Source organism: Heterodontus francisci, chromosome 19 (assembly GCF_036365525.1).
Source record: "Heterodontus francisci isolate sHetFra1 chromosome 19, sHetFra1.hap1, whole genome shotgun sequence".
In the NCBI taxonomy this organism is placed as follows: domain Eukaryota; kingdom Metazoa; phylum Chordata; class Chondrichthyes; order Heterodontiformes; family Heterodontidae; genus Heterodontus; species Heterodontus francisci.
The window spans coordinates 69129061-69141760 of NC_090389.1; the positions used below are offsets into that span (position 1 = coordinate 69129061).

General features: G+C 43.5%; 1 protein-coding gene across 3 annotated transcripts in view; it reads right to left on the bottom strand.

The window, feature by feature from the left end:
* Positions 1 to 12700, bottom strand: part of atp2b2 (ATPase plasma membrane Ca2+ transporting 2) — a 399824-nt gene that overhangs the window by 28225 nt on the left and 358899 nt on the right. For all 3 annotated transcript variants that reach the window (XM_068051872.1, XM_068051871.1, XM_068051874.1), the window contains exons 19-20: positions 9848 to 10059; positions 5641 to 5748 (exon numbers count right to left, since the gene is read on the bottom strand). In XM_068051872.1, the coding sequence (XP_067907973.1) occupies positions 5641 to 5748; positions 9848 to 10059 (320 nt within the window). The remainder of the gene's footprint in view (positions 1 to 5640; positions 5749 to 9847; positions 10060 to 12700) is intronic.

Consider the following 12700-nt stretch of genomic DNA (forward strand, 5'->3'; position numbering starts at 1 on the left):
TATAAGTCAATTTCCCGGGGAGAACCTTTCCTAATCACCCCCACAAATCCGAAAAGGACAAAGGGTAGGAAGGTGATCTCCGCCAGGCAGTCCTGGGAGAGAAAGAAAAGCAGGAGACACGGGGGACCCTCCTCTAGTCAAAAAGAAAGGTGCAGTGAGCAGGAGTGAGACCCGGAGAACTGTGTGCTTCCATTGTAATAGAGTAGGGAATTTAAGAGCTGACTGCTGGAAATTAAAGGGAAAACTGGTAGGGTTAATCAGGGCATATCTGCTCCGTGAAGAAGGAATCCTGGAGGAGAGCACAACAGAGCGAGCTGTAGCTTTAACTGGAGTACGAGTGAGACTCAGGAAGCTTCTGGCTGCAAGTGCAGGAAAATTTAATAGGATTACTGAAGGTTATTAGGGTTTTGTGTTTGAAGGGAAAGTAACCCCATACCCCTCGAGTGGACCAAGCAAGCCCATAGTGATTCTCAGAGACACAGGGGCGACTAGATCCCTTTTACTATGAAAAGGCCTGACCTTTCCACCAGAGAGTGCAGTGAACACCAGAATGGTAGTGAATGGTATTGGAGGGCACTGTATGCCTGTAGCTGTACACCGGCTTCACCTGGAGTGCGACCTAGTTTTGGGACCGGTGACCATAGGGATTGTCCCTAGTTTGCTTGTGGACAGGGTTGACCTGCTCCTAGGTAATGATCTGGTCGGGGTGAAGATGGTAGCCCCCACAGTAGTGAAAGAAAGACCACAGGAGGTCAGAGAGACAGGGCAGTGGCAGGAGACGGACCCTTGCAGTTTCCCTGAATGTGTAGTGAATCAAGCCATTATCAAACCAGCTCCCCCAGAGGAGTCTGAATTGGCTCTGCAGGCAGATGACCAGGTCTGTCTGTCTAAGACTTTCTTTGGAAAGTTAGGAGACCCAGGGAATGAATTAAATGGATTTTCCCTAGCTGTGGCTCAGTGAACCGACCCAGTATTGCGAGAGTTAGCTCAGGCTGCCCAGACGCAGAGGGAGTTCTGATTGCTACTATTTAAAGAATGAGGTACTGATGAGGAAATGGAGTTCTCCTCACAGACCTGAGAGCAAGGAGTGGACAGTAGTTCACCAGTTAGTGGTGCCACAGAGGTACTGGAGAGAAGTATTAAGAAGGGACCACGAGACTACAGTCAGTATACATGCCGGTATACGAAAGACCAAAGCCCGCATAAGACAGCAGTTTGACTGGCCAAAACTCCACAAAGATGTGGTGGAGTACTGCAGGAGTTGTCACATGTGCCAGGTTGAGGGGAAACCCCAACCTGCAGTGAAACCTACACCCCTAAGTCCTGTACCAGTGTGAGGAGGACCCTCCAGCAGAGAACTGGCGAACTGTATGGGACCCCCGCCGAGAACAAAAAGGGCACAGGCGGCACAAGGCTGGCAAAAGGTTAGACAGGGAAGGGGAAAAAGTGACCAAGAGGGCAGGTTAAAGGAAAATCCAGGAAGAATCCTGTATGGAAACCCCTACTGTCTGGTCAGCCAAACCCGAAAAATGTGAAATGTTAGCCCCCACATCCTCCTACGTAAATGCAGACACTGGAAACACCCCACCAGAGTTGCTCACAGCATTTACAGGAACCTGCAGAGACAAAGAAAGACCTCTAGGAGGCAGAGAAACTGTGAGGGTGATGCCTCACCTAGTCAAAGTACCACATTGGAATGCAGTAGAGCCTGCTTAAATACCTGCAGGCAGGAATGTCCTGGAGGACAAACGGGAGATGAACAAAGAATCCTCCCCCACAGTCAGAAAAAAGCAAACCACCCATCCCCTGAAGTCAACAGCCTTTGCATGACTTTTGCCTGATCTTTGCATGATATTGAGGGTCTGGTGAGGACAAAGAAGGAGGCATATGTCAGGTATAGGCAGCTAGAATTGAGCAAGTCCCTCGAGGAGTATAGGGGATGTAGGACTACACAAGAAGGAAATTAGGAGGGTGAAAAGAGGCCATGAGATTTCCCTGGCAGATAAGATAAAGGAGAATCCTAAAAGATTCTATAAGTATATTAAAAGTAAAAGGGTAGCTAGGGAGAGAGTAGGTCCCCTTAAGGATCAGTGTGGCAATCTATGTGTGGAGCCACGGGAAATGGGCGAGGTCTTAAATGAATATTTCTCGTCCGTATTTACCGTGGAGAAGGCCATGGAAGCTAGTGAGTTCAAGGGAGGGAATAGCGATATCCTGGAGCATATCAACATTATAAAGGAGGAGGTGTTGGAGGTATTGAAGCACATTAACGTGGATAAATCCCCAGGGCCTGACCAGGTGTATCCTAGGATGCTATGGGAAGCAAGGGAGGAGATTGCTGGGGCCCTGGCAGAGATTTTTGTATCATCGTTAGCCACGGGTGAGGTACCGGAAGACTGGAGGATAGCTAATGTTTAGCCTTTATTTAAGAAGGGCAGCAGGGATAAGCCAGGGAACTACAGGCCGGTGAGCCTTAGATTAGTGATGGGAAAGTTATTGGAAGGGATTCTGAGAGACAGGATTTATATGCATCGGGAAAGGCATGGTCTGATTAGGGATAGTCAGCATGGCTTTGTGCATGGGAAATCATGTCTCACGAATTTGAGTTTTTCGAGGAGGTAACCATGAGCATTGACGAGGGCAGGGCGATGGACGTTGTCTACATGGACTTTAGCAAGGCCTTTGACAAGGTCCCGCATGGTAGGCTGGTCCAGAATGTTCGAACACATGGGACCCAGGGTGAGCTAGCAAATTGGATACAAAATTGGCTTGGTGATAGGAGGCAGAGGGTGGTAGTGGAGAGTTGTTTTTCATATTGTAGGCCAGTGACCAGTGGTGTGCCACAGGGATCGGTGCTGGGCCCTCTGTGTTTGTCATATATATTAATGACTTGGATGTGAATGTAAGGGACATGATTAGTAAGTTTGCAGATGACACCAAAATTGGTGGTATAGTGGACAGTGAAGAAGGTTGTCTAAGGTTACAACAGGATATAGATCAACTGGGAAAGTGGGCAAGGGAGTGGCAAATGGAATTTAATGCAGACAAGTGTGAAGTGATGCATTTTGGGAAGTTAAACCAGGGCAGGACATATACAGTGAATGGCAGGGCCCTGGGGAGTGTTCTTGAGCAGAGAGACCTTGGGGTGCAAGTACATAGTTCCCTGAAAGTGGCAACACAGGTAGACAGGGTGGTGAAGAAGGCATATGGCATGCTTGCCTCCATCGGCCGAGGCATTGAGTACAAGAGTTGGGACGCCATGTTACAGTTGTACATAATATTGGTTCGGCCGTATTTGGAGTACAGTGTGCAGTTCTGGTCGCCGCACTACAGGAAAGATGTGATTAAACTAGAGAGGGTGCAGAAAAAATTCACAAGGATGTTGCCTGGTTTGGAGGGCTTGAGTTATAAAGAGAGATTGGATAGGCTGGGTCTGTTTTCCCTGGAGCAAAGGAGGCTGAGAGGGGACATGATAGAGGTATATAAAATTATGAGAGGAATAGTAGATAGACAGAGTCTGTTTCCCATGGGAGGGGTGACTAAAACCAGAGGGCATAGATTTAAGGTGAGACGGAGGAGGTTTAAAGGGGATCAAAGGGGTACATTTTTCACACAAAGAATTGTAGGTATCTGGAATGAGCTGCCTGAGGAGGTGGTGGAGGCAGGAACAGTAGCGACATTTAAGAGGCATCTGGACAGGTACTTGAATGAACAAGGCATAGAGGGATATGGAATTAATGCAGGCAGGTGGAATTAGTATAGATAGGCATTATGTTCGGCATGGACATTGTGGGCCGAAGGGCCAGTTTCTATGCTGTATGACTCTATGACTCAGCAAAGCACTAAAAGAGAATTCAGGATAGACCTGCCCACTACTGACTCTCCTGAAAAAAAATTCCAACTCAAGGCTAATTAAACCGAACCATCTCAAAGACCCTAGGCAGCCATGGAAATGGGTAAACTGAAGAAAAACTTCCTCAAAGAACCACATGTTTATTGGGATGCCAAAAAAGGGACATTTTTAATAAGTTTTCGAATTTATGAATGAATGTGAATGAATGAGAGAGAGAGATGCGTGTTTTTCCCCTGTATCTTATATTTTCTTTCTCGACCCTTTTAATGAAATGCTCTCTTTAAAAATTGCATTTCATTCCACTGCGTGTGGCTAGGCCCCCACCTGCGCAGAACGAGGAACATTAATTTTGTCATGAACATTAATTTTAAACTGTGCTGGAACGTGGAAATGACTTGTTAAATAGATCAGCTGTGGCTGGAAAAGACGTTTGCATAGACAGTGCTTGGAAGGACAAATGACCATTCCCTGACACATTCAACCCACAATGGACCTTGATCACCAGGTATTGTGTGTACAAGGAGCATTCCAGAGACTGTTAAGCCGATACAATCTAGGACTGGTTAGACCAGCTGGTCACATGACTAACTGGCTGTTCCAGGGTCTTTTAAATTAGCCACAGAAAGTTTGAACTGAGAAAGACTGTTTGCTCCTGGACTGAGAAGATCTCTCCTGTCTGCTCCCATCTCTTTCTTACAAGGCTTTGAATCCACTGAAGACACATGAACCCCAAGAGAGAAAAGTCTCCTACAGCGAACAAGGTTTAAGAAGAATACGGGGCCCCAACGAAAAGCAAGAACTACCTACAATCAAGGACTCTATAGTGAGCTTGAAGAACCATGACAAAAACTCTTCAGATATTGCTTCAAACCTTTCACTTCATTTTTTCTTCTCTTTTCGGTCTCTATTTACATGTGCGTATCACATATGCATGCTAGCGTGGGCGCATCATGTATCCGTAAGCGTCAACTGAATTAGAGTTCAAGTTTAATAAATTTCAATCCTTCTTCTTTAAACCTAAGAAAACCAGTTTGTGCTGGTTTCTTGGCCTTATAATTGGAAAGCGGGGAACAAGGATTCACCAAGGGGGAATCTAAAAACACGATGTGTTTAAAATCAAACCTTGTTACGGTAAGCTCAGGTGAAGGCTGAGAGGGACCCTTAGACCTCTTTCTCACCTGGTCGTAACAATAGCATCACAATTTTCAGCTTTTGTAACAAAGGTGCACATTTCAACGTTATTGCCCCTGACCTGTATCCTCGTGTAAACTAATTATTTTCAGGTCAGTTATACGGGAGTGATTTGAAAACTATATGGAAGGTACATGTAAAGTTTTGTAACTCTAAAAAACGTTGTACTTCATCAGCTGTGCTTTAGTGGCACATTATGGCAATTAGGTAGTAGAGACCCTGATACTTCTCCCACACCCAAGAATTAATGTTTAAAAAATGCTTTTTAATTCAGGGGAAAATGGAAATAATTGCAGGGTCCCCAGTTGTTTGACATTTTTTTTGTTTTAAACAGGCCTTTGTGGTACTCCTACTAAAATATACAGCAGCTCTTAGTTGGATCGCCTTACAGCACTCTACCCACATTCGGAATGACATCCACTCTGAAGTGCTATAAAGCTGGTGTACTTCTACTCGTTGTGCAGCAAAACATTTTAATGGGACCATTAAGATGCCAGATGTGCAGCCCCATTTTGCACTGATGTAGATGGCATGAAGTTCTAGAAAAGATGGACAGATTTTTAATATTTCTTTATGAATTCAGAATAAATCATTACCTGTCCCCATAGCAACTCTCCCACTCCCAGAACGATGCACCACAACCACTGGTCTATTTGCAGAGGAATACAACTGAAAGGTTTTCCACCAAACTGAATAATTACAATCTGCAGCAAATGGGGGAGAAAAACAAAAAAAAATCAGAACCTGCTTTTTAAAATAGTATTGTCAAAATGTTTGCTATTTGTTCCTAAATTACTCTTATTTGAATCATATAATGGTACAGTACAGAAGGAGGCCTTTCCGCCTGTCGAGTCCATGCCTGTTCTCTGCAAGAGCAGTTTAGCTAGTTCCATTCCCTGCCCTCTTCCACACAGCCCTGCAAATTATTTTCTCTTCAGGTGTTTATCCAATTCCCTTTTGAAAGCTACAATTGAATCTGCCTCCATCACAGTCTCAGGCAGTGCATTCCAGATGCTAACCACTCACTGCGTAAAAAACGTTTTCCTTATGTTGCCTTTGGCTTGTTTGCCAATCATCTTAAATCAGTGTCCTCTGGTACTCGACCCTTCTGTCAACAAGAACAATTTCTCTCTATCTACACTGTCCACACCCCTCATGATTTTGAACACCTCTATCAAATCTCCTCTCAAACTTCTCTCAAGAGAACAGCCCCAGCTTCTCCAATCTATCCACGTAACTGAAGTTTCTCATCCCTGCAACCATTCTCGTAAATCTTTTCTGCACCCTCTCTAAAGCTTTCACACCTTTCCTAAAGTTTGGTGTCCAGAAATGGATGAAATACTCCATTTTTATAAAGGTTCATCATAACTTCCTTGCTTTTGTACTCCATTGTGCTGGATTTTATGCACCCACCGCCAGGAGCAGTGGGTCACATGCTGCCTTGAGCCCATGCTAATGACCCAATTGGGTCCCCCCCCCCTGCCAATCACGTGGAGGAGGCGGGCTCTCCGACTCAAGCAATGGCATCAGCTGCCTGTGTGCAGGCGCTGGTGCCATTTTTAAAAGGCAGCTGGCTAATTTACATTTTTAAGGATATACTGTTCCAATCAAAAATCTGCTGCCCCTTTCCCACCCCCAATAATAATAAAGTTAATTATTTGACCTCCACCCCCCCAAAAAAACATTTATTTTCCACACTTGTCTTTCTCCCCAACAACTGAACAAATGCAGAGGTCACCCCTTCCCACCATTCCCTACACTAATGATGAAAACTTGACCCTCTCCCCCCCACCCCCTGCACTAAAAATCTTAAGCTCCCTCCTTCCCCACCATTGCAGAGCCTGCTTTCCCCGGACGGGGAAATGAAGCACATGAGTGCTGGCCAGTGCTCAGCAGATCGCGGCCCAATGGTAAGATTGGAGTCAATTTTATTCAAATGTATACATTATGGAAATTTGAAAATTTTAATCTGGGCCACCACAGAGCTTTGCTGCCACTGGGAAGATCAAGCTTGGCATCCTGACATCGGTCTGCATGGCAGGCTACTGTCGGAACGATCTTCTGGCCCCCGCCCTCGCCATGGAGCCAGACATTGGGATCTCTGTAAAATCCCGGCCTATGTCTCTATTTATAATGCCCAGGATTCCATATGCCTTTTTAACCACTTTCTCAACCTGCTCTGCCACCTTTAACGAATTGTGCACATATACCCACAGGTCTCGCTCTGTTCCTGAACCCCTTTTAGAATTGTACCCTTTAATTTACATTGCCTTTCCTAATTCTTCCTACCAAAATCTATCATTTCACACTTCTCTGCATTAAACTGCATCTGCCATGTGTCCACCCATTCCACCAGCCTATGTCCTTTTGAAGTCTATCACTATCCTCCTCACAGTTCACAATACTTCCAAGTCTTGTGTCATCTGCAAATTTTGAAACACCTAACACTTGTACATCCAAGTCTAAGTCATTAATATATCTCAAGAAAAGCAGTGGTCCTCGTACCGATCCCTGGGGAACCCCACTGTATACCTTCCTCCAGTCCGAAAAGAACCATTCAGCACTACTCTCTGCTTCCCGTCATACAGCCAACTTTGTATCCATGCTGCCCCTGTCCATTTTATTCCATGGAGATCAACTTTGCTGGCAAGCTATTTTGTGTCATTTTATCAAACACCTTATGGAAGTCCATGTACACCACATCAACTGCCTTAACCTTATTAAACCTCCCTGTTACCTCATCAAAAAATGTAATCAAGTTATGGTTTTCCTTAATTAATCCACACTTGTCCAAGTGACTGGTAATTTTGTCCCAGACTAAAATTTCTAAAAGCTTTCCCATCCAATCCTAGTGCCTTATCAACTTTAAGTACAGCCAGCCTTTCTAATACCTCCACTTTATCAATTTTTGCCCATCCAGTATCTCAAATACCCTCCTCATTCACTATGACTCCAGCAGCATCTTCTTCCTTGGTAAAGACAGATGCAAAGTACTCATTTAATACCTCAGCCATTTCTTCTGCCTCCATGCGTACATTTGCTTTTTAATCCCAAATCGACCTTGCCCCTTCTCTTTTACTATTTATATGCATATAGAAGACTTTTCGATCCCCTTTCATGTTAGCTGCCAATCTCTTCTCAGACGCTCTTTGCCCCTCTTATTTCCTTTCTCACTTCCCCTCTGAATATCATATTTGGCATGGCTCTCATGTATTATCAACCTGACATATGTCATACGCACCCCTTTCTGCTTCATCTCACTATCTATCTCTTTCGTCATCCAAGAAGCTCTGGCTTTATTGCTTTCCCCCTAGTGGGAATGTACCTTAACTGTACCCGATCTCCTCTTTAAAGGCAGCCTATTGTTCAATTACAGTTTTGCTTGCCAATCTTTCATTCCAATTTACCGGGGACTGGTCTGTTCTCAATGCTCTGAAACTGGACCTCCTCCAATTAAGTTTTTTTTTTAACTCTAGAATGCTCCTTGTCCTTTTCCATAGCTAATCCAAACCTTATGATACTATGATCATGTTTCCTAAATGTTCCCCTATTGACACTTGATCCACTTAACCCATCTCATTGTCAGGACCAGATCCAGCAATACCTCCTCTCTTGTTGGGCTGGAAACATACTGGTCAAGAAAATTCTCCTTCACAAACTCTTCTCCCTCTCTGCCCTTTACAGTATCATTATATCATAAAATCTGAAGGGTGTGCTACTGAGCAATACTGACCAAGTATGTTCCTGGTGCAATTGTTGGACTGCCCCAAGTCAGCTTATCTAAATCTGGACAGTAGTGAGTGCTACAATTGATGTCAGCATCCTTGGACTCAGGAATAGTTGGGGGAAAGGGGGGGAAAAGAGTCAGGGTTCTTGCTCCTAATTGCTAGCCAGCAGCTGTTGCTGGAACTGAGGATAAATTTATTGGATGAGGTGCACGTGCGATGTCCACTGACACTTAAACAGTCCAGGCTCATCTATGGACCACATGTGCTTCAGAAAGGGCCTACAGAGCCACCACCATACCCCAGCAAGAGTATGGCCGTCAGCTGAGGAGCAAGGGGAGGTCATCATAGAAAAAACTGAAGGAGGGAAAAAATGTGAAGTGAAAAAGGATTCAATTGAGATTAAGAGATAAACGCTAAAAATGTGCAGAACAAATATCACATGACAGAAGGAACCTCAAAATAAACTAGATCAGGAATGTTGCTAAAATGTTAACTCAAGCATAAATTCTGAACTACATGTTGCTGTGTTGGAGAAATTCAACTTGTAACACTGCATTTTTTCATGTCATTTTGGACACTACTTCCTGATCATTAATAATGATTATTAGCATCTTATCACACCCAAATGTCTCAGGGCATTAGTTTGAAGGATAGAACCTGAGGCAATGCTGCACTCCCTCAGTACTGAGTTGGAATGTCAGCCGAAACCCCGGCATGGTGCTTTAACCCACAACCTACTAACCCAGAGATAAGAAGATTATTAATTCCGCATAATGGTTAGAATAAAATCATTGGCATAGGTGAAGAGCAGGAAGATGTAATTTTACCCAGGTTGCAGGATAAGACTGGGAAGCAATGCACCATCCTGGTGAAGGAAATATTCTGTAACAAGCTAGAGCTCTCCAAACTGAGACACCATATTAGAGGATTCAAACACTTGTCAGTAAAACACTCTTAGTGACAGTTAAACACTCTTTGTGACCAATCTTTATTTATACCTTTTAAAAGGATTACCATTAATAGAAAATACAAATGGGAAGCTGCTAATTTATCAGAAATTTATTTTGTCCAATACCTGAATTGCAAAAGTGCCGAATACAATACTACAGAAGATGGGATTTCTGAACATGCCGTCAAACACATTCTTCTCCCCATGTATCTTGCGAGCGTTGATCTCATTGAAGAGTTGCATCAAGACAAAAGTGTTAAAGATGATGGTGTAGTGTTCAGATGGTGGGGCATGCAGCGGTGCATTTCTGCCACTGTCAATATTAAAAATGGTCTCCCCTGAAAACAAGCAGACAGCAGCAGAGTATTTATATAAATTACTACTTTGAGGAAATACTTGAAAGATGCACTCTGTTGATCACTTCCCCTCATATCTCCTTCTTTGGCTCAGCATTCAATTTTGACTGATTATGCCTCTGTGGAGTGCCTCGGGATGTTTTTCAATGGTTGAGCGGCTATATAAATGCAAGTTATTGTTGTTGCTGTCTACCAATTAGAGTTTGATGGTTCATATTTTGTTTTATATATACTTTTTCCCATCTCAAGGATGAGCAAAGTCTCTGCCATCTTGAAGAAGAGTAAAACCTGTACAAAGAAGCCTGGTGCCAAACTATGCATTCTGGATGCATTATAAATGAGTTTGTTTCCGGACACTCCAGCTATTGCACAAACACACTTCGTCAGAGAATTCCATAACGGAAATATTTGGAATGAATTTTATAGTACAATGCTCATTGCTGAATGAAAAACTCTGAAATACAAGACAAAAAAATGAACCGTGTCATTTTTAATGATTTTTTTTGCAATGAAAGGAAATATATCTCTCCATTCATCCTAACACCAGATTTCCAGATGTAATAAACTATTTGGTGCTTGTTAGATTTTCAATAATAGTCAGTATAGTAAACCCTTTGCCTTTCTCTGCAGCACTATAAGGAGCCGCAAATCATGAAATTCAGACTAATGGAAGCAAATATTTTCACGTATTTATTTCAACATTACTAAATAATTTGTTTTTATTTCCCTGGGATAAAGTAAATGGTGTATCTATAAAAGAAACTTGCTTGAATTATACTTTGTTTGCATAGGCATAAGCAGGCAAACATACTTGTGCATATCATGAATCAGATTTGTGCAATAAAAAGCTGACTCTTATGTCTCCACCTCAACAACAGCAACTTTTATTAAATTGCGGCTTTAACATTTTAAAACGTCCCAAGGCGTTTCACAGGAGCATTATAAAGCGAAATGTAACACAGAATCACAGAATGTGCAGAAGGAGGCCAGCCATATAAGGCGATATTAGGGCAGATGGTCAAAAGCTTGGTCAAAGAGGTAGGTTTTAAGGAGCATTTTAAATAAGGAAAGAGAGGTAGAGAGGCAGAGAGGTTTAGGGAGGGAATTCCAGTGTTTAGGGCCTTGACAGCTGAAGGCACGGTCACCAATGGTGGAGCAATTAAAATCACGGATCCTCAAGAGGGCAGAATTGGAAGAGCACAGATATTATGGAAGGTGTGGGGCTGGAGGAGATTACAGAGATATGGAGGGGAAAGGACATGGAGGGATTTGCAAAGAAGAGAATTTTAAAACTGGGCGTTGCTTAACTGAGAGCCAATGTAGGTCAGATGGTTGAACAGGACGTGGTGCAATTAAGGATATGGGTAGCAGAAAGAAAGCAGAATTTTGGATGATCTCAAGTTTGCAGAGGGTAGATTTTTAATAGTTGCAGATATTTCTCTTGGCCTCTCAAGAAAATGTAAAGTCATAATATTGTATGGTTGCACTTGCACCAATTGAGCACTAGTACCTTACGCATATGAGCATTGCCAGGGTATTGTACCATGAAATTATTACAGCATCTGGTCCTGTCCTCAGCTGATGTCTACAGATGTGCATTTTCCAGTACAGTTACTGGATAGTCATCAGCCACGAACATTCACCATACTTTCCCCTCTGTAGCTAAGAGATGCTAAGGATAAGTGTGCTTCTCCAACACTGCCCCAGATCAGATAGTTCAGCAAAGACCAGGGATTGAACCCAGGACCTTTACAGATGATGTGACTTAGAATAACACCATATAATGCAAGTACCCACTGAACAACCACCCCATCATACCTTTTCAAGTCCCAAACACAATTTTACGATTTCACCAAAGTAACCAGATGCTGCAAGAATTTTTTTAGAGTCATAGAGTTATACAGCACAGAAAGAGGCCCTTCGGCCCATTGTGTCTGTGCCAGCCATCAAGCACCTATCTATTCAAATCCCATTTTCTAGCACTTGGGCCGTAGCCTTATAAGCTATGGTGTTTCAAGTGCTCATCTAAATACTTCTTAAATGTTGTGAGGGTTCCTGCCTCTACCACCCCTTCAGGCAGTGTGTTCCAGATTCCAACCACCCTCTGGGTGAAAAAAACGTTTCCTCAAATCCCCTCTAAACCTATTGCCCCTTACCTTAAATCTATGCCCCCTGGTTATTGACCCCTCCGCTAAGGGAAAAAGTTTCTTCCTATCTATCCTCTCAATGCCCCTCATAATTCTGTATATCTCAGTCAGGTCCCCCCTCAGCCTTCTGTGCTCTAAGGAAAACAACCCTAGCCTATCCAGTATCTCTTCATAGCTGAAATGCTCCAGCCCAGGCAACATTCTGGTGAATCCCCTCTGCACCCTCTCCAGTGCAATCACATCCTTCCTATAGTGTGGTGACCAGAACTGCACACAGTACTCCAGCTGTGGCCTAACTAGCCTTTTATACAGTTCCATCATAACCTCCCTGCTCTTATATTCTATGCCTCGACTAATAACGGCAAGTATCCCATCTGCTTTCCTAAGCATCTTATCTACCTGTGCTGCTGCCTTCAGTGATCTATGGACAAGTATACCAAGGTCCCTCTGACCCTCTGTACTTCCTAGGGTCCTAC